This window comes from Argiope bruennichi, chromosome 7 (genome assembly GCF_947563725.1).
Source record: "Argiope bruennichi chromosome 7, qqArgBrue1.1, whole genome shotgun sequence".
Taxonomy (NCBI): Eukaryota; Metazoa; Arthropoda; class Arachnida; order Araneae; family Araneidae; genus Argiope; species Argiope bruennichi.
In genome coordinates, this window is record NC_079157.1 from 133,116,623 (window position 1) to 133,138,266 (window position 21,644).

Here is a 21,644-nt window from a genome sequence, read left to right on the forward strand (position 1 = left end):
CATTTTTTGCAGATGGAGAGCAGTTGTCAATGTTTAATGACATACCTAGGGTCATTTACTTTCATATGAAATAAAAGTTGTTGAAATTAGCATGGTGATTACAACGGGAGAAGTCAAGAATTTCCTCCCTTGTTTGTCATTTATTTAAAACTACTTGTTTTTGGCAACTAGCTGGTTTGCCAGCAATATTGATTGCATTAAATTCTATATAAATATAGAAAATATTGAATTTAACCAAATTCTGTAGTTTTTTGGGGTTTTTTTTAGATATATTTTTATGTCTAAAATTCCTTCAAATTGTCGGGCATTAAAATCGTAATATTTTAATTGCCTAGGTTTTCTTCATTGCATATATTAGGTTTCTAAAGAGACTAGTCCCGTGGCATAGTATTATTAAAAACATAAATGTCTATGTTCATCTGTCTTGTTGTATTGTAACTTCATATAATTATTCATCTTGTAAACTACACAGTTATTAAATTAATAAGAATCTTGCTTAAGCTATTGACAATGGAAGAAAATTGCATGATTGAATATTTGTTGAAACAATAAAAACGGTATTTCAGAGCAGCACTGAACAAAGAAGTGAAAATAAAGATGAAGTTAAAAACACAACAGTTCTGTAATTGGAATTAAAATTAAAAAAAATAACAGTTAATGCATTTTTTAAAAAAATACTTTTTTAAAACTAATGTGAAACAATATAACAATGTCTTGAAATTTAAAACAAAGCATTTTTTCTAATCGCAACATTAACATGTTTAATGAGACTCAATGAAGTAATGGCACTCTTTTGAGTTCCATAATAATAATCATTGTTATTAATTCTAATATTGTTTTGAAAAATTGATCCAAAACTAATAATAATCATTGTTATTAATTCTAATATTGTTTTAAAAAATTGGTCCAAAACTAATTTTCTAGAAATTACTAAATCAAGAGAGAAAAAAAAATGCATTCATTCACACAAAAATTGCTATAATTGAAAAGCCACTTCTTCCAACTTTTAATTGTTTAAAAGCACTTTTTTTTTCTTTTATAAAAAAATATGTTTTGATGTTACATTACAGCATAATAAAATTCTGTTTTTACTTTTGAATTAAATTTCTAACAATTTCTTACCGAATTTCATCTTCCTAACTTCAGTTTGTGCTATGCATAGATCCATCAATCAGGACAAACCTCTATATGCATAGAAAGATTTCAATGTGGAGAAAATCTGTAAGTTATAAAAAGAGGAAAAACTTTTTAATTTTAAGTATCATATCTAGTTAGTTTTTTTTTTTTAATAAAAACTAAAAATATTTGGAGTCTGGTTTAATAAGTAATTTTCAAATGGATGAGGACATAAAAAAAAACACTTAAAGAAATTGTGATGATTAAAACCTATAAAACATTTATCAGGATAATTATAACAAATTTCACCATCTTTGAATTCCACTGTAGTTTGGACATTTTTCGAGACGCAACAAGTATGACATAATACTCTGTACTGCTTCCTTTTTGGGATAATCCTCCTAGCATTTTAATAAGCAACAATGTGCATTGTTAAAGAGAGAGGAAAGGTAATTAAGCACTATCTTAATATGTGTTGGCACTCCTGGATCAGTTTTCCTTACAATTTCTTCTCTGGATTGTTTAACATTTGATAAACAAGCCTTTTGTCGTTAATTTTTTTGTATACAATATCTGTGAAATCAAAATGAAAAGTTTCCTTTACACTTTTTGAGAAAATTAAGCACCTTTTCAAAATTAGGTAGCCTTTTAAATAAAATTTTAACATTTTTTATCGATAACTCCCAGAAGTATTATAACACAAAAATTATTTATAAGCCTTCTTAATATTTTTTTAAACAAATGGTTTTTTTTTTTAAATCTATACTAATGCAATGTGTAGGTACTGAAACATTTTTCTCAATTTAAAAAAAAAAAAACATTATTATGCAGTATTTGTAATAAAACAATGTTGCAATACACTTTAAAGTTTATAGCAATAATTAAAAAATAATAGTCTGTTTATTTTCCATTGCTGTAAACTAAAGAAATTGGTTTATTTTTTCATACTTTCGACAATGTCATAAGGAAGTTTTTTCTTTTTTTGTGTGTGTAAGTGCAAAATATAAACTGACACTAATATTAAAAATTAAATTGATGCACCATTTTAATGTTCATTTTGCTGCACATTCAGGTGGCTGTGAGGTCATGAGCATTGATTTTATCAGGGAGGTTCAAATACATAATAAATAGAATAGATATAAAGTTACAAAATGGCTTAAATGTTCAAGTCAAACTAATGCTGAAATTGCACTTAGTCGAAGAAGCCACGATTTAAACATAAAAGGAATTTAATTCAGCACAACTGATCTCGCCAGTGAACAAGATAATTTATCTAAAGTATTTAATATTAAAATATTTTTTTCAAGAATACTAAGATAGTAATTTTAAAGCCATGATCTTAAATTTATAAAAACTTCCAAATATCTTTGGAACATTTCTATCTTTAAAAATAAATGCACAGCAATAACCCGATAGCCACAACAATAGCCTGATTTTGTTTTAAATTCAAAATAAAAACAACCAATATTAAATTGAGCCTATAAAACTGAAGCGATTTTTCTAGATAGGATTATTATTTATCTAAATTGGAGAAATGAGTGAATGAAAGGTTAAGGACAAAGTGAGTGGAAAAGTTAAAGGACTATAAAATCATATTAGTGCCATATATCTATTTAAATTAGTGATTTGTTATTTTAGAAATCAAGTACAAAAAGTGTTGCAATTAATGAGGAATTATATTTTTCACATATAAAAAAATAAATCCCTATCTTTTTAATAACCGGTTGCATTTATTTTAAATGTATTATTATAAGCATATTCTATCTGATATTGTTTCTCTCAGTTAATTATAAGTATTTAAAATAAAAAAGATCAGGAGATAAAACAGTAATTTAATGATATTCAAAATAAAAAAAAATTTCAAACCTAATAAACATTAAACAAAGTCATTACTTTGTGTAAAATAACTTCCGTAAATTCAGTCAATTAAGAATCAAATGTATTTTTATTACACATAATCCATAATGCAACCATGTACTGCACTTCATAATACAGTGGAACCTCACTTAACAAGAATAATCATTTCCAAATCTTACTCGTAATGAAAAACACATTTTTTTTGGGGGGGGGGGTCTACGAAAAACTGGACAATATATCCTATTTCGAAAAAAAAATACTAAACCAAATTTATTATGAATTTTAATAGTTATTAATAAGTTGATGAAATATATATTTCTTTAACTATCTATCAAAATCTAGGGAATATGGAATGCAGAATTACTGAAAGATTAATGTGATGTTTTTAATCTATGATGCAATAATTTTCCATGCTTTCAGCATCTCCCTTATTTCACTGGATGGCATTTGCTCTGTTGGGACATTATTCCCTTCCCTTTTTTCCTAACCAAATTTCATACACAACTCTCTGCTGCAACAGAAAATATAGTTCCGAAAGCTCTTTGATAGTTCTGACTATTTTTCTACCAGCTCATGTCATGACCAATGTCATTGCCATCCACCTCTAGACCTTTAAACTTGGTCAGGAATAAATGCAATCAATAAAGGCATCACAGACGCTTAAGTCACTCGAGAGTTCTGTTGGATAACACTATCTAGCCATGTCTATACATAACATCGTGTCATTTGTTTTAGAAGATATCACTCATTAAGAATAATTTTTTTTTAACTTTTTGTTATGTTTGTTGTATGAATCATTAATTACAGGAAGTGCTTGTTAAATGAAGTATGACTTATACTATAGAAATTCAAGAGGGTTAAGTAAAGTTTAAAGTACAACGCCAAATTTCAATTTTTTTCCTGGCGATATTTCCCAATTCTGCATTATTCCAAAATAATCAAGTAAATAGGAACTAGGTGAATTCTGCAAAGCCAGCTATATTGTTTCCTTTTAAAACAGCAAACAGAAGGATGGAAGATTTTCATTTTTATAATTGCACCTCATCATTTGCATCTTTTTACAAAAAAAGAAATTCATCCTAAAAATAGTTGGACATAGATAAATAAAGCTTGAGTAATTTAGAGCAGTTATATATGTGGCAACATTAAAATGCTCAATTTAGTCTAAGATATTGTTATTGTTTAAAATCTCAACCATTTATTACTTGAAAGAAATGAATAAAAAAATACACGAGCATTACAGAAATATTCACTTTAATTTTACAATCATAACAAGATAATCCATTTAAAATGGTTTAAATTTTCGGCTTTTTCGCATCATGGCAATACGAGCTTTATCTTTTTCAAACCTTTTCCTAAGATCTAATATCTCCTCCATTTTTTCATCCCGAAGTTGATTTTTATAGAACTTCATAAGAGTCAATTTGGATTGTGCAGCATTTCTTTTGTCTACAATTTTTTTATTAACAGATTCAATTCGTGGTATTTTAGGCTTCTTCGAAAATTTTGAAACAGTAATCCATCCTTCATCATCAGGTCCGCCAAGTTCCCTTTCTTTCTTCTTTTCTTCCTCACTCTTAGAATCAAATTCTTGCAAAAATGTTCTTATCTCTTCCTGCAATAACTTTTGATCAACAAAACTGTCATTATATTGTTGAATCCATTTATTTTTCCCGACATTAGAGTGAAAATGACACTTAGGCAGTTCTTTAACATCAGAACATTTTAAAATTTTCTTCAATGCAGCTGGTCGCTTAAATACAATATAAGCTACTTTACATCCAAGTTTTGATGTAAGAGGACAGAATAAACTTGATTTTGAATTCTGATCCACTTCTTCTCCACTAGTAGGTCTCATATGAATGCAAATTCGTTCGATAAGTCCATATTCCGAAAATAAATGCTTCAAGCATTTCTTATTAAAAAATTGAGGCACATTTACAATGTATAATGTCCGATCTTCGGGTTTGATTTCACTTTGGCCTTCATGTTTTTTTACAAACAACTGCCGATCCAAAGAGTCCTCTCCGAAATTAAATGAAAAAGGAATAAATCCTTCGAACTGTTTAGCCATCGCTATACAAAAATGCAGATCTAGTCACGACAAAAATATTATTTCAAATCCATGCGTTAAAAATAAAATACCAAACAAACCTTTAATTGAGTTGAGTTGTATTTCTCCTATTTGAATTGCACAATTATTTGTGTCCCTTTTGATAAAAATTATAATTTATGCTATTTAGTGCTTGAATAAATCTTTTCTTGTATAAAATTGAAAATAAGAAGTTTTCTATGTACTTTGTGTGCAAAAACTTCTAATGATCACACGTCGCTTTACAGATTATTTTATTCCTCTCCAACAAGAACTAAATATGAACTTTAACTTCAACTTACAATTTGACTTGATAACAAACGCTAAAATTGTTGTGTTTTTCTTTGAATTCCCCTTGTAAGAATTCGATACTTGAAAATGTCTTCGGTCTCAGGTGATTCTGAAGATGGAGTAAGTCGAAAAAAGATAAAATTATCAGATGAAGAAGAAGTTACAGGGGATCATTCAGTCGCTGAAGATTTAAGTGCCCATGTTCGTTTAAATTCGTTGGAGGGTTTTCAGTTGTCGGAGGTTTTGTCTGAAAACAGCTATTCGAAATCCGTTTTTCTTGAAGGACGCTTTGACAAAGCAGCTGACAAAGCCATTATCTTATTAGAAAAGTTGCCGATACATCACGATTCTGTTGAGAAACTTCTGAATAACGCTGATCTGGCGTTGAACTTGAAATCGAATTCTATTTCTGAGCCCAATGTTGTTGATTATGCTTGTTACCCTCCTGTGTGCCAAGGCGGTAAGGCAATGAATGCTTTTTAAATAAATTGGTTCATTTGTAGTATATATTGGGGGAATAGTTTGTGAAACTTAATTTGATTTTAATATACAAATATATTATGCATTTTTTTTATAATGTATCTTTCAGACCATCAATTCACATTGCTATTTTGAATAGATATAATTTTGAGTACATAATAAATGTATCCAAATATATTTTTGTCCATTTAGTTTGATTCTCATTCTAGCCATTTTTAACTCCAGTATTCTCTTTTGTGTCATCTAAAGTTGTTGGTCTATTTTATATGCATATAATTTTTTTCCACTGTAGGAAAATGCATTTATCACTTCCAAGATGCTATGATAAGTTTTTTTTCCCCTTCTTTCAAACATTTTATTATTTATGATTCTTTTTATCGTCGTCTTTTTTCTTTTTTAAAAAAAATATTTTATGTACTTACTAACAGTACCTTAACAGTATGAATCTCCTAGTATTATTTAAATTTTTATCTGCATTTTATATATGTTGAGAAGTAGTTGTACGTATTCTGATTGTTTTCTATGTAATTAATTTTAGAAATAAATTATTACATTTCTGAATTTAATATTAACATTAAATTAGTTTTGTATCATTTAATCAATGTGAATATAGAATATGTAACAGAATTTTTGCTATTCTCACCCAAATTGTTTTAAACAATAGAAAACTCACTAAATATCAGATAAGGACCACAGTTAGATTGCCATATTCAGCAATTTATTGCCTTTAAAAAAATTACATTTCATACTGGTATTGTGGTCTTAAATCAAACTATTTTTCCCATTTTCCTTCATGTCATGAACATATTATTTTTATGTTATACATTTTGTTAATCTTTATTTGTATTATCAGCTACTTTAACAATATGTGACATTTTATCAAATGAATGTTGCTATTAAATGTTATATTTTAGAATTACAATATATAGCACTAATAAATTTTTAGATTTGGTAGAGATAGTAAAAAGATTTTTTAAACTGTTGAAAAGGGCATACTGAAAGCAGCTAAATCTTATTGCCAGCATTGTTAATTGGAACCCTGTTAACAGAATAATACTCTTGTTTTCTAATGAAATGTACAATTAGAAGTTTCATATTTAAATACTATGAATACTGCTAAATGTAATCATGATTCATGTGCAAACACAGAGCCATGCCAAATCACATTTATCTTTAACAAAGATGAAAATAAAAAAAGGTCACTAAGTTTCAAAGGAGCATGTGATTGTTCTGTGTTGCATCAGCATGACTGGAGTGAAAAACAACATTTTGTGGTCTGCAAAAACAAAAGACCTCATTTTTTGAAGAGCATTAAAAAAATAATAATAATAACTCTTGGCCAACTACTTGGCAAACAACTCTGCCTGGATGACATCCATCACATTCAAATGCAGCAATCAACTATATTACAAAATTATGCTTCTGATAAATAAATGCATATACTACATTTTGAATGTGTCATTGCACATTAATGTTGTGTTTTTACTAGCTAATATAACATCCTCAATACAGCTTTGAAATCAAGGAATAATTCTTATTTTAAAAACATAGTGTTGGTATGAAACATAGTCCAAAATTTTATACAGCTTTGTAAATAATGAGAAGATTTGTGTAAATGAACTGAATTTTTAAAAAAAGTATTTCCTGGAAGTGGTGCATCTTTTAGTAATTTTCTAGAATGAGATATTGGTTGTCATAATTGAAAATCAATTCATCTACGTAGGCTTCAATGAAACAATAGATAGAAAAGTTCCATTTGATATTGAACAGTCTGAAGGCATGCTGAATAAAAAGTTTGAAGAGAGTGGACTTCCATTTATCAGAACATTGCCACACGTGGGACTTGGAAATTTACCAAGCTCAGCTGTTTGTAAGCTGGACCATTTTGTAAATGTTAATAATTCCAAAAGATGCAGATGTGCTGAAATATATATTTTGAGGCATATTGTGCAACATTGTGCAATTAATTTTAAAAAGCGGTACAAGTACAAATAATATAAAGATAAATTATGAAAGAATAATTGTCAGTAAGTAACAATTTATAAGTTTTGTGATTGTTATTTTTAAAATAAATTTTTGATAGTCCTGAGGAAAATGTTTTTTTCTTTAATGAGCTAAAACAATATAGTTTTATTCAGTTTGTTATCCTTGTTGTTGTTAACCTTATCAAAATTCTTACATCTCAAAGTGATTACATTACTCTATTAGTAAAAAGGATAGGTATGAATATGAGGTAAATGAGAAAAACAGACAAAATTAAAAGAAACAAACATTTTGAACACATGAACCTTTTGAAACAAAGGTTGCAAATTGGTAATAAACTGCAATAATATATCTTTTATGCATGGAAGATACAATATGCCTCCCAGAAAAAGAAATCCGTGTATGTTAAATCTGGTAATTAATGTGGCTAGGGGAAAGGTATTTGTACATTCTCTGAGTAGCTTCCCATATTCATCCATTATCCTGTACTTAATATACATATCTAAGCTCTGTGTTTTTGTAGTAATGCATGCTGCTTAAAATTTGAACCTGGCATTATAATTTTTGTTAATTAGTACTTTGTAACTCGTAAACTCTATTTCTTCAACATGTCATTTCAACTTATACATTCCTTTACAAAATCTGTCGATTTGATGTTCTACTTACATTTAAATTTTGATATAAATTGTTTTTGAATTGCCATGTATATTAAAATGGCATGAAAAAATTTAATTATATATTTTTGGATAACTATAGGCATGGAAATGTTGCAATTAGTGTATACTTAAATAACAAGAAAAGAATTGTTACAATCTAATAAAATTCTTTGAAGCCCAGAATTAAAGTGTCTAATTATTTTTTATTAAAAAATTGAAATTTTTTTTTTTTTTTTAAAGGTTTGGTTACTGTGTCATTATTATTATTTTACGGGATAAAAAAAAAGAAGAAAATTCAATTATGCAAATCTTAAAATTTACAAAAAAAATGTCATTTTTTATAAATTAAGAATTGTAAAGTTAAAAAAGTAAATTTTATTAAAACTCAATTTCTTTTATTACCTCATAATTTGTATGATCAAAATAAGCTGTATAAAGGAAATTTTTAAGCTTATAAAATATGTCTATTAGAATGCTTATTATTTAGTTCATTACTCTTATTATTATGTCTCTCTCTCTCTCTCTTGCTTCAAAATACATGACTGACAGTCTTTTGTACCCTAAGATTATTTTCTAATTGATACACAAAGTTATCTTCAGCTAATTGTTTTTCATTCCAGTGCTAAAAGAGGTGAAGAAAATGTATCAATGAAAGGAAATAAACAGACAGCCTCTTGAAGTGATTGCCCAACTTCGGTTTTAAGTTGATGAAAAATACTTTTCCATATTATCCAATATTAGTATTATTGTGAAAAATGCCGTTCAGAAAACCATGTCTTTAGCAGTTCCAAAAAGACATTTAGTCAAAATGAACTAAGCCAGGTGATAGAATATTGCTTCTTTAACATTCAATGAAATTATTCTTATTTAGACCATTTTGTAAATAAAATTCTTCAATCAAAAAACATTTCATAGTTCCATTTTATATCTGTCTGCAAATTTTTAAATGTTTGTTTCAGTTACTAGATCAATATTTTAAAACACACTTGATGCTATTGCAACAACTGTGTGTTTACATACTAATTAATTCTGTAGCTTTTATCTACACTCATGTCCAAAATTAAGGTCACAAAAATGTTTTTCAAAGTAATTCTAAATTACTTCCAGTAAAATTTAAACAAATTAGATTTTATATATTGTGAAAGACCGGTAACACGATATGAACCTTCGTTGTGGGAAAAAATGTTGTTTAGTATTAGTTTTTGAGGATCTACTGAAATTAGATCGTTTAGGCATCAGGGATTTTTGTCTGCAATTTTGGGAATATTGAATTAAAACAAAAAATTTAGCATGTTTCCAGTGAGAATTAGTTATCATAATCGTTTAAATGATTCGTTGAGAGCCGTTGGCAAGCTTGAAGCTGGGCAGTCTCAAGTGGAGATGGCTCGATGATTGTAAGTGACACCGAAAGTGGTATCCAGGTTGTGGAATCAATTCCAAACAAGTGGTACTGTAACCAGGAAGGCCGTCACGGAACAAAGACGCCTGCACAGAATCGGTATTTGGCATTAAGCACACGATGGCATAGGCAGACAACGGCTCCTCAACTTGCTCTTCACCTTGCTGCTGCGTCTGGAATAAGGATTTCCAGACAAACAGTATACAGACGTCTAGCAGAGACGGCCCTTTATGCCCGGCGACCAGTTGAGTGCGTTCCTTTGACTGCATCCAACAGAAAAGCCTGGTTCTTGTGGTGTCTAACACAGCAGTCTTGGGCACAGCAAGAATGGGGGCGTGTTCTTTTCAGTGATGAGTCAAGATTTACCACACATAGTGACACTCGTCGAATCTTCATCTGGAGAGAGCGAGGAGCTCGCTATCATCCCTCCTGCGTAAAAGAAATCGACAGATTTGATGGCAGAGAAATCCTTGTCTGGGGTAGCATAATGTTGGGCAGTCGTACACCACTGTATGTCTTCGATGCGGGTACTGTCAATGCACATCTCTATAGAGATGAGATCCTTGAAGCTTATGTGAGGTTCTTCCGGGATTCTTTTGGCCGAGACTTTATATTCATGGACGATAACGCGCATCTTCACAGAGCACAGATTGTTGATGATTTTCCTGAGGAAGAGGATATTCGATGTATGGACTGGCTCTCGAGGTCTCCGGATCACAATCCTATTGAACATGTATGGTCTCGGAAGAACTATTGCACAACGTAACCCCCTCTAATACCCTCCAAGAGTTAAAAGCCACTCTTTTGGAAGAATGGGCTTTGTTGCCCCAAGCATTTATTGACAACCTCACAAACAGAATGAAAGCTCGTTGTGAAGCCTTTATAGCAGTGTTCGGTGCTCATACTCCATATTAGACAGGCTTTCCCGAAGATAAATGCTTTATCTCTAATTCATAATGTAACACTTTTTGATATACCCTGTTTCTTAATTCCCAATTAAAATCTTTTCCATGTTGCTATGTATCTATGTTCTTTCTTCCATTGTAGTGTACCTCTGTGCCAAATATCGTGGCAACACAGTGAATAGTTTTTCATTTTTCTGAGATTTTATGTTTGTGACCTTAATTTTGGACATGAGTGTATATTCTCATCTGATATGGAATCTCAGAGTATATTCACGTATCCATCATCAACCTATGTCAGCTTCATGTTTTTCTCTATTGACTAGAATGGGTTTAGAAAACTCACTTTTCTTTTAAAGAGTAGCCTTTCTCCCTTATGTCTTGTTTTCAACTCTGTAATATCTTATGTATCTTAATTTTTCCTTATTTCCCACTGAAGGTTGAAAAATCTTTACTGAGAGACAAAAACCTTGTAAAGTTTTTCACTCATATATTTAATACAAATTGGACACTAGGAAAGGCCTGGGGTCTTTTTAAAAGAATAGTACATATCTATTACATACTTACATGCACAGATATTGAAGAATTTGCTAGCTTGGATTTTAAATTCATCATTTTCCTCCCTCCCCGTCCCTTTTTTTTTTTTTTTTTTTTTTTTTTTAAGTTATAAGATGTTCTAAATTGCAATGCTTATCATAGATAGTGTTGATGGATAATCATATAACAGGAAACTGAAGGCATTAATAATTTATCAAAAATATTTTTTACTTTTTGCACTACTGAATTGTTAAAAATTGAAAATTTCACTTTTTGGTTGTTAACTTTCGTTGTAAACTCAAAACAAAATAGGAGATCATTCATATATATATAGATAGAACACTCAAAGGATAGTCTTGTAATTTTCTTAGACATAGATATACCTATTTCAACAAATGAAAGTGAATAGAATTGATCAATATCAAAATGCTATTGAAAAATATTAATTCTGACACAAAACAAATGAGAATACTACTCCTTGATAAACAAAAAATGATGCCAAAATACTTAGTTGAAATGGATATTCATTCATGAGTTTTATAACTAATATAAGATAGTGTTAGTTCATCTCATGTCCACTAGCAGTTTTGTCGTAAACAGCATGAATGAATAGGATTCTCAAGCTGAGTTGAGAAATGGGCAGTGAAATCATAATCAATCATGCACATACTAAACTTTTAAAGCTGTTAATTTGGAGGGGGGGGGGAACTTTTTTGAAATTGTTTGATTTGTGAATGTTGCATATCCTTGATATAAATTTGTTTTATGGTAATATTTAAAATACTGCTTTTTCATAACTTTTAAGATATTTGCATAATCAAAAGATATTTTTGAAATATATATATATATATATATATTCTAATGCAGCATTACCTATTGTAACTTTTTTTACCTTATAGGGAGCAGAATTTTTAAAACTTACTAAAGAGCAGTAAAACTTTCATTATTTTATAGCATTTAGATACTTTATGTAAATTACATTATTCATCTTCACCAATCACAACTTTCCTGCACTGTGGCAACTCAGGAACATAAATTTGATTCTCCCCACTCTAATGTGTATAGTGAATTGCTATGCAATGAGTGATTTGGTTGTCAGTAAGAGAAAAAAAGCATAGTAAGTCTTAGAGTAGTTGATATAAATTTTAGACCTTATATATATTTTTAAAAAAGGTAGCAAGTGTCTTTGTTGAAATTCTCATTGTAGTGGATTTTTGAGTGTTCCTCCAGTTCATGATTTAATGGTTAATATCATATTTCTTAAGATTTTAATTGTTAATTTTCACTTCTGCTATTTTACTGCTTGAAAATAATCTGATTTTTTTTTTTTTTTTTTTTTTTTTTTTTTTTTTTTTTCCTCTTATTAGATATTAAAGCAACTGTCATATATCCAGCTACAAATAAGCATGCAGAAAAATATAAATATCAATCTTCAGTTGTTGTTAATGAAACAGCTGAAATATATAAGTCAGTTGTTCTTCCTCATCTTGAAGCTCAGAAATTTTCTATTCAGGTAAGGAATCTGATAATAATAGGGTGTTTTTCTCTTTGTTTGTTTTTTCACAATTTTTATAGATCTGCTTTTGTTAAAATTAAAATCTTTATAATGAAGAGTATGAGTATTCAATTACTTATTTAAATAATTGTACAATATCTTCCAAATTAATTTATTATAAGGAGCTTGATGCATGAGTTATATATATTTTCTATTTGTTTTTAAAATATTCTTTAAAAATTTTTTACTTGAATTTAATTTTAGAATTCAAAATTCATAATCTTCATACTTTATTTCTGAGCTTTTAATGTATTTTATTAGCCTCCTATGAAGGCTAATTATAATATCAGTTCATGTAACTTAAAATAATATAATGATAAATATTATCAAATAGTTCCATTAGCAAAATAAAATGTACAATTTTGTAATTTTGAAAATCAATTTTATATGCTGCTGCATCATTTCACAAAACTACTTATTTTAATTTTTCAGCAATTGAAAAATTAAATGCTCGCCTTGCTTTTGGTTAAGTTTATTTACAAAAATTATTTTGTTAATATTTTTTGCTACTTAGAATTAATAGTCCAGCAAGATCATGTAGGCTCTTTCATGTAGATTAAGTTTCTTTGCTTATCATTTCAAATTTTAGATTAGAATTTGGAGTTTGTATATCAGCATTTATTAAAGGTGAGAAACTGATCATTGCAACAGTTAGAGCATTTATGAAAATTATTTCAATTCCATTATCTGTTTATTGATTACCCCTAAAATCTTTCCAAATAGCAAGTTCTTGTCATTGTGCTTAGTAAAATATTTCTGTTTCCACTTGATCAAACTCTTGATGTTTAAAGATTTTTTACATTTTGAAATCCAATTTGAGAAAGTAAGGAATTAAATTATGGCTATTTAAATAAAATCGTCAGCATTTACAGTCTGTACATTTACAGTAAAATATTGACTTTTCCCTCATATCTGATGTCCTATTTACATTCATTTAAATTTGTCATAACAGTTTACTTCTTGAAGTGTCTTTGGGAAAATCATATGCTATTGATTTCTAGTTTTATAAATGAATGTAAAATCAGGCTGTAGTTTTGATAATTTTTTTTTAGATTGATTATTTAATTCATAATTTTAGCATGTTTTTCCTTTGTGCATTGTTTTCAGTCGCATTTTTGGATTTCCACTTTTTGGTGCTTTCTTCTATCATATTTCTGCAATAGGGATTGTCTTTCTTATCACACTCTTTCTGCATTTGGTTTCACATTTGCACAAAATATACTTGATGAGAACTACTATACCTTTTTTTTTTTTTTTTTTTCATTTAATCTACCCTTATAAAAGAATTTGAATTTAAACTTTCAACTTTAATAACTAAACTTTTTTCTGTCATTTTAATACTGTATTTAAAATTTTTTCTTTATAGTGGGTTTACAACATATTAGAGCACAAGAGTGAGGCTGACAGAATTATATTTGAAGATCCAGATCCTCAGCTGGGTTTTGTGTTGTTACCAGATCTCAAATGGGATGAAGGTGAAAAAAGCTCCATTTATCTCATAGCTATTTGTCACACAAGAGATATTAAATCAATTAGAGACCTGAATGCTTCCCATCTTCCACTTCTAAAGAATATAAGGAGAAAGGCTCTTGTAAGTAATTTTACATTCTCTTTCAAGAGTTTGCTGCCTCAAAATTATTTAAACAATGCAGAATGAGAATTCCCATTTAGAGTATATTAAAAAGGGCTGAACCCTATGTTAAAGTATAAAAGAGTAGCAAAAATAGCTGTATTTATCAATATAAGTGTCATTGAACTGTGCAATGATCGAGAGATCTAACTGATATAGACTTTCTTTTATGGAATGTCTGAGGGGGCGATATACTAGAAAAACTATCTTTATTCTTCTGCCTTTCAACCCTCTCTTCTCTAAATAATCTCTTGGATTATGTATATTTAGACAATGTATGTTCGTACACATGCAAATGTGTTCATCTTGTGTCCTCACTTAATGGAATATCATGTCTCAAATGTGACTGATTTTCACAGAAATACAGATTTTAGCTTTTTTCAAATTGAATTTTATCATTCTTAAGATTAACAAATTTTCTTTTATGTAATAACACAATAATATTTTTAATATCTCAAGCATGTTTTGCATTAATGTTTTAATGTTTATATTTACATAGTTTATTTTATATCATTCACTTTTTTTTTACGCCTATGTCATGTCTGTTTGATTCTTTGACTAATTTTTATACACTGAGATTATCAATCTGCATGTTTGAAATCTTAATGAAATTCTCTGTTTCTTTGCAGTAATAAATTTTATAACTCTGTTTATCTTTCTATATGTTGTAATGTCTTGAGAAGGAAAATATAGTTTTAAAAGCACACAAGACATTTATTCATAGACATTGACAACAATTAACATTAAACATAAATGAAAAACAGATTTAACAGTTTAAAAATGCTAAATATTAAGAGTTCAGGATTCTACCATCACACACATAACATAACCAAAATCTTCCCCCTTTTTTGCCACATCCTTTCTTTTTATTCTGCCGACATCCATCTCTCATTTAAGTTTAACTCCCAGTACAGCTGAAGAGATTCCAACAAATTCGGCTCCAGAGCGACTTGCTTTTAAATGAGCAGCAGGATGGTACAGTCACCCCCCCCCCCTTTCCAGGGATACTTGCTACAGGCAAGAAACCTGAAAATAGACTTAGTACACACACAAAAAAACACAAGATTGCAACTGTGATTACCTATATACAAAAATAAACATAGACTACACCGAAACACCTTTAAGAACAGTATCGTTTTCATATTAAAATTTATGTACTCTTTCAAGTCTGCCAGGCAGTAAATGATGGGATGTTCTTGATTATCTCCAATTATTTGAGATAGAACTACTCCCATTCCGTTATCGGAGGCATCTGTCTGCAAAATAAATGGCCAGTTGTGTCTGGAAAATGAAGGACCAATTTGCTTGCAAGAACTCGCTTCAGTGAACCAAAGGCTTTGCAATCCTTTGTCCATTTCACCAATCCTTTTAGGGTGTCAGTGAGAGGTGCCACGACGGAAGAAAACATTGGAATGCTCGTATCTCAGTTTTAGTTTGTGGGGTAGGAAAATTCACGACAGCTTCTATAACCTTGTCCCACCACATGTCCTATGTATTGGACCTGACTTTCCGCAAACCTGCACTTTGGATGGTTTAATAGTTAAACCCGCCTGTTGTACTCTCCACAATACTGTTTATAGATGCCTGATATGGTCCTGGAACAAGGCAGAGAAAATTGCAATGTCATCGAGATAGAGCACAGCAAATTCTTCACACAATGCCTCAAGCAATTGCGTGACCATTCGACTAAATTCATACAGAGCATTCTTCAACCCAAATGGCATATGCAAATGTATATAAATGCCAAAGTTTGTAACAAATGCAGACAAACGCTGGGCATTTTTAGACATAGGAATCAACCAATACCCTTTTGATAAGTCCAAAACTGTAATGTATTTAGCAGAAGAGACTGTTTCGATTCTTTCCTCTATGTTGGGCACTGGTTAAAACTTGGTTTATGTAATCCTGTTTAGATTTCATTAATCTATACAGGATCAAAGTTCTTTTTTTGGTGCTTCAACCAGCACCATAGGTGAAGTATAATCGGAATATCCCACTTCTATAATTTTCATGGCAAGCATTTTCTGTATCTTCCTCCACAGGATTTCATTTTGCCTGGGTGATGTTCGGTAAGGTTTCGACAAAACTGGCTCATCCAGCATCAGCACCATGTCTCCTTCTTGAAATTCTCGTTTCATGGATTTCTTGACATACCAAGTTTTATTTTTCTGTTGAGACTTTTCCATTTTTTTAACAGAAAGTTCTTGAAACAGCTTCAATCTATTCAGTAAAATGAACACATACTCAGTAACTGGAGTCTGTTTCTCTTCCGATTGAAGCCAATTTTCATAAAGTAACAAAAGAGATGTTCTAATGTTCTTTCCATGCACTAATACCGCTGGACTAAATCCTGTAGATTCATGAGTCACTGTTCTCAAAGCAGCGTGCACATGTTTTTTCCAGTCTGGGCCTTCTTCAGAACACAAGACTTACTACAGACATAGAGGTGATATCTCTTACCGCCACGGCATCAGGGTATTTAGATGCTAAGTACATAGCCGTAATCAAATATCTTTTCCCAGATGCAGTAATCGACAAGGGTCCAACAGCATCAACATTTATTTTAACAAATACTTCCTGAATTACTGAAACCAATTTCATAGGCACTTTCTTTTTATCGTTGGGTTTTCCCACTCGTTGACAATGGTCACAACATCGTACAAATTCCTCAATTTCCAACAATTTGGCCAAAAGAAAAATTTTACAAGATTATGCCTGGTTTTAGTTACTCTTAGATAACTTGAAGTGCCTGCATTGCAAAGAGTCTTCAACATTTCCCGAAAATTCTTAGATACCATCAACAAAAGAGCATCATCACCAACCTTATTAACCTTCTTATTCACTAAGAGTTCATTGGGAAGGATTTCGGACTCCTTTTCTGCATCAGTCTCTTCTCCAGTGTCTTTTTTGTCAATGACCGAAATTCTTTACAGCTCTGCCGATCTTCAGTAAAGGCTGTAGAGTCTAATCTTCAACAATGTCAAGCCCTCAAATTCTTCTTTCGGAAGGAAAGAGAAAAGATCGTCGTCGATTTCTATGTCCTTCGCAATCGCCAGTTCGGTTTCTTCTAGAGTTATGGGATCCTTCTCCTTGATATGTTTAACCTCTTTCTGCTCTTCCAGAACTTTCCGAGATCAGGTCTGGATTGCATCAACTTGTTGTTGTACTGGAAAATCTTTCGATTTCTCTATAATTGCTGTTGTTCTGTTCCCCAGCAGGTATCTTCCTTTATCCGCCTTATTGCTGACGCTTTTATCTTTAAATCTCCTTTCAGTTCTACTTAAGCTAGTAGTAAACAGATTGGGTCTTCATCCAATGGCTGCTGCACCGAGACATGTTCACCAGTAAACATTTCAGGCTTTACCAGCTTCAGGCAAATGACATCAATACTCGATCCTGTTTCTCTCAAGATAGGCATAGAGAAATCCATTTACTTCGCCTATTGAGGTATAAGGTGCCATTATCTCATCTTCATCAGTGCCAGACAGATGATTCACTGTTGCAGAATTCTTCATATTTCTCAATAATGGACAATTGGGTCTAATATACTCCCTAGATCCACATTTATAACAGTGTAAATCTCTTCTTTTTTCAAAGTCATCAAAATGTGCACTCGACTTCTTATCTTTCATAACCGAAAAAGATGCCTTGCTTTCAGTTTGAGCTTTATTCCTCCAATTTGGAAGTTTTTCCTTCAAAGAACCATTGTTAAGTTTTTTTTTCTCCACAAGCTTCGAACATTTTCATATTCATCTAATCTTTTAGCAAGTACTTCTGGACATTTTATCTCTGCCCATTCATCTATGAAATATTCCTTGATCTCCCAAGGAACTTTGTTTTTCATCTGCTCAGTCACCATTAAATCACTGAGTGCGGCAAAAGTTTTTAATTCTAGTCCTTTCTACCATTCCTCAATTCTTACATAAAGTCTATCCAATTACCATCAGTGCTTCTTGTGTGGTTGTGAATTTTGTCTAAATTTTTGCAGAGAAAATTTGTATCTCTTGAGCAACAACTTCTTAATATGCACATAATCTTTCGAAACTTCCTCCGACTCCCTGGCAATCAGCTGTGACATCTTGTAGGGTAACAATCCAATCAGATGAGACATCCACAAGTCCATTAATTTCTACCCATTTAGCCTGTCTCTCAAATAGGACAAGAAGGAGACTTATGTCTCCTTCCTTTGGACCAAATTTCTGCATCAGATGTCTCATTTCCAGCCTTGGGTTTGCTACTGGTACTGTTTCACTTAGTCTTGATCCATTTTCTAATCCTAGCTGTAGTTTTTTTTAACTAAAAGGCCTTTTCCTCCGCAAGCTGTTTTTCTTCTTCAAACCGCCTTTCCTCTTCCAGCCTTGCTGTCCTTAGAGTCTCCAGTAATTCTTTAATACAATCAACCTCTTTCTCCAAGTTAAGCATTGCCTGAATGGCTGTTTTAATACCAATGACTGTTGAAGAAGCTCTAACCACAACCCCTAGATTTTCAGCTAAATTTTGTAAATCAGCCTTTAAGGCCTTCCTCAAAAAAGCTATCTTGTCAAAATATGTTGAACAAATTTTTTATTTACTTACAGCGATCCCCGCTCTTTTACAGTTTTATATGCAGAAATTAAACAAAGAGTTACAAGGATAAACACTGTTATGGAAATTTCATAACAGTTCAAACAAAATTTATTTACCTCTAGAATAATTAAACTGCTTTCGTTACGAATTCTTAAAAGATCCAACAGATACTTCTTTAAATACAAATAAATAAAGTCACAATTTCATACAATACAAAATAAAAAAAATATATATTTAAATTTGCTTGCGGTGTACCGGAAATATCAGTTCAAAATTTCTTTGATAATAAATCTACTAGAAATTATGACCCTGAACTTATTTTCACAATTTCCTACACTCTTTCAAATAACACTTTAAAATACAATTCTAATAATAATGCACACATTGTATAAAAAAAAAAAGAGAAAATGTTTGAAATGACTCAGACTACCAGAAACAACTTCACCAATTTCCTAGGCACTTTTTTTTCTATATAATTTCAGAAACAAAATATCCTTATTACTAAAATATTCAAGTAATAAAAAAAAAAAAAAATTAAATCTTAATTCTTGGATGTGTGATTTACCAGAATTAAATAATTCTTACATTTCCTAGATTTATACTTATCTACTGGAAACAAAACCAAAAATTATTTAATAACTCCTAGACAAATTTTAATGCAATTCAAATGTAATTTCATGCATATCATTTAATAGAATGCACTGCAAAATCAAATCATTATTCATTTCAAAATTATTGGCACAATGTAAGTGTCATTAAAATGCACATATATAATTCAAAGCAATACTGTATTATGCATTGTAAACAAAATAACTAGAATTAAGCCATTCAATTAACCAAATAGCTTACAATTGAAAATCTATGTTACATTTACTTTCAAAACAGTTACAACAAATAATGCTTCACAAAGTACACCGCACTATCGAAGTTCTTTGCTAACTAAGTTTTAGCAGCAACTAAAATAGATATTGCTACTCAAAGTACACAGCACTATCAAAATTATTTAGTATTTTTTACAAGTATCACAGTTTTATAAGCATTTCATAATATACATGCTAAAATTTCACAAAAAAATATTTCAAATTAATAATTACGTCAGGGCACTGCCCAGCAAACTGACTCACCCAAAGATGATTAAAGTCATTGCAACCATCCAGACTGATCCCGAACTCCAAACAAAGGTATTAACGCCCATCTCTCACTTCAGCTTAACTCCCAATAAGTCTGAAGAGGTTCCAACAAATTTGGCTCCAGAGCAGAGTGACTTACCTTTAAATGAACGGCAGGACGGTACAATGTGTGTGTGTGTGTGTGTATATATATATATTCAGAGGGAGGGAGGATGTATGCATTTATATGTATTAACTATTTGTTTAGAGTTGAATTATATATTATGGACTTAGATAATAATCTATTTCTTTGTTCATGTAGTAAATAAAACTATTTTATTCTTTTATAAATATTATAAACACAATATTTAAATGAATAAATGGAATTTTTGTGTGTGCCTGTATTTCTTACTTGAAGATTACCTTAATAAATTATATGAATTGATATAATTTAAGATTTGTTATATACAAGAACTTTCATTTTTTTAGATAATTTTTTTTTCCACGTTTTCTGAGTCGCTTTTCCATTACAGTTACAGACTTTTTTTCTTTATTTTAGGATGCCATTCTGAAAAAGTACAACATTCCAAGTGAAAAACTAAGAGTATTTCTCCATTACCAACCATCTTACTATCATCTGCATGTTCATTTCACAAGCATTAATAAGCAAGTTCCTGGATGCCAGTTTGAAAAAGCTCGCTTATTAGACACTGTCATTAGTAATATAGAATTACTTGCAACATACTATCAAGATGTGACATTAACATATACTTTGAAAAGTAATGACCCATTACTTTCCATCCTGAAAAAGGCTTCCGTTATCTCCTCTTGATTTCCTCTCACCCTTCCTCATGAATATTTTCATTAGAACTCACTGCATTTTTATTGGAAGCCATGTGCTTAAAACTGTCAATTGACTATTTTTTTCACTATACAATACAGAAGTTAATTATTGTATATAAAATAATCAATTTCACTTTATCACTTTTTTTTATTTAAATTTGTTTTAAATGCATTTATATGTTATCATTTTTTTTTTGTTTGTTTGTTTGGTTTCAGAATTATTTTTGAAACTTATATGTGGCAAAGGATTCATTTTTTTAATTATGTTTTATTACTAAAACGGTCATTTAATTATGATTTTATGTGCTCGTGTACCATTTTCAAGTCGTTTATAATACTTGCATTCTTCTTATTTTCTATATTTATTATTAGAACATATGTATGTTTCCAAGTTTTATGACTATTTCAGTTGCTAGTTTTATAAATAAAAGTATTATTCTGTTTTTTAGCATTTTATTCATTTATTTGTAAATTAGTATAAAAACTATTACAATATTAGTTGTTCTTAAACTTGTAACTTTCCTTTATTGCAAAAAAAAAAAAAAAGGCTAATGAACCATTCTATAAAAATAATTAAAAAAGGTGAAATGAAGGTAAAAATGTTAAATCTTCAACTGTTTTTTATTAT

General features: G+C 30.2%; 2 protein-coding genes across 2 annotated transcripts; one reads left to right on the forward strand and one right to left on the reverse strand.

Moving 5' to 3' along the window:
• Positions 1-4,210: 4,210 nt before the first annotated feature.
• LOC129975929 (ribosomal RNA-processing protein 7 homolog A-like) lies at positions 4,211-5,125 on the reverse strand. Its single transcript, XM_056089222.1, has one exon. The coding sequence runs from the start codon at positions 5,045-5,047 to the stop codon at positions 4,259-4,261; it is 789 nt and encodes a 262-aa protein (XP_055945197.1). The 5' UTR covers positions 5,048-5,125; the 3' UTR covers positions 4,211-4,258.
• A 249-nt stretch (positions 5,126-5,374) lies between these two features.
• LOC129976609 (m7GpppX diphosphatase-like) lies at positions 5,375-21,364 on the forward strand. The gene is made up of 4 exons (XM_056090257.1): positions 5,375-5,816; positions 12,681-12,826; positions 14,235-14,459; positions 20,733-21,364. The coding sequence occupies exons 1-4, from the start codon at positions 5,444-5,446 to the stop codon at positions 21,003-21,005; spliced, it is 1,017 nt and encodes a 338-aa protein (XP_055946232.1). The 5' UTR covers positions 5,375-5,443; the 3' UTR covers positions 21,006-21,364.
• Positions 21,365-21,644: the final 280 nt, after the last annotated feature.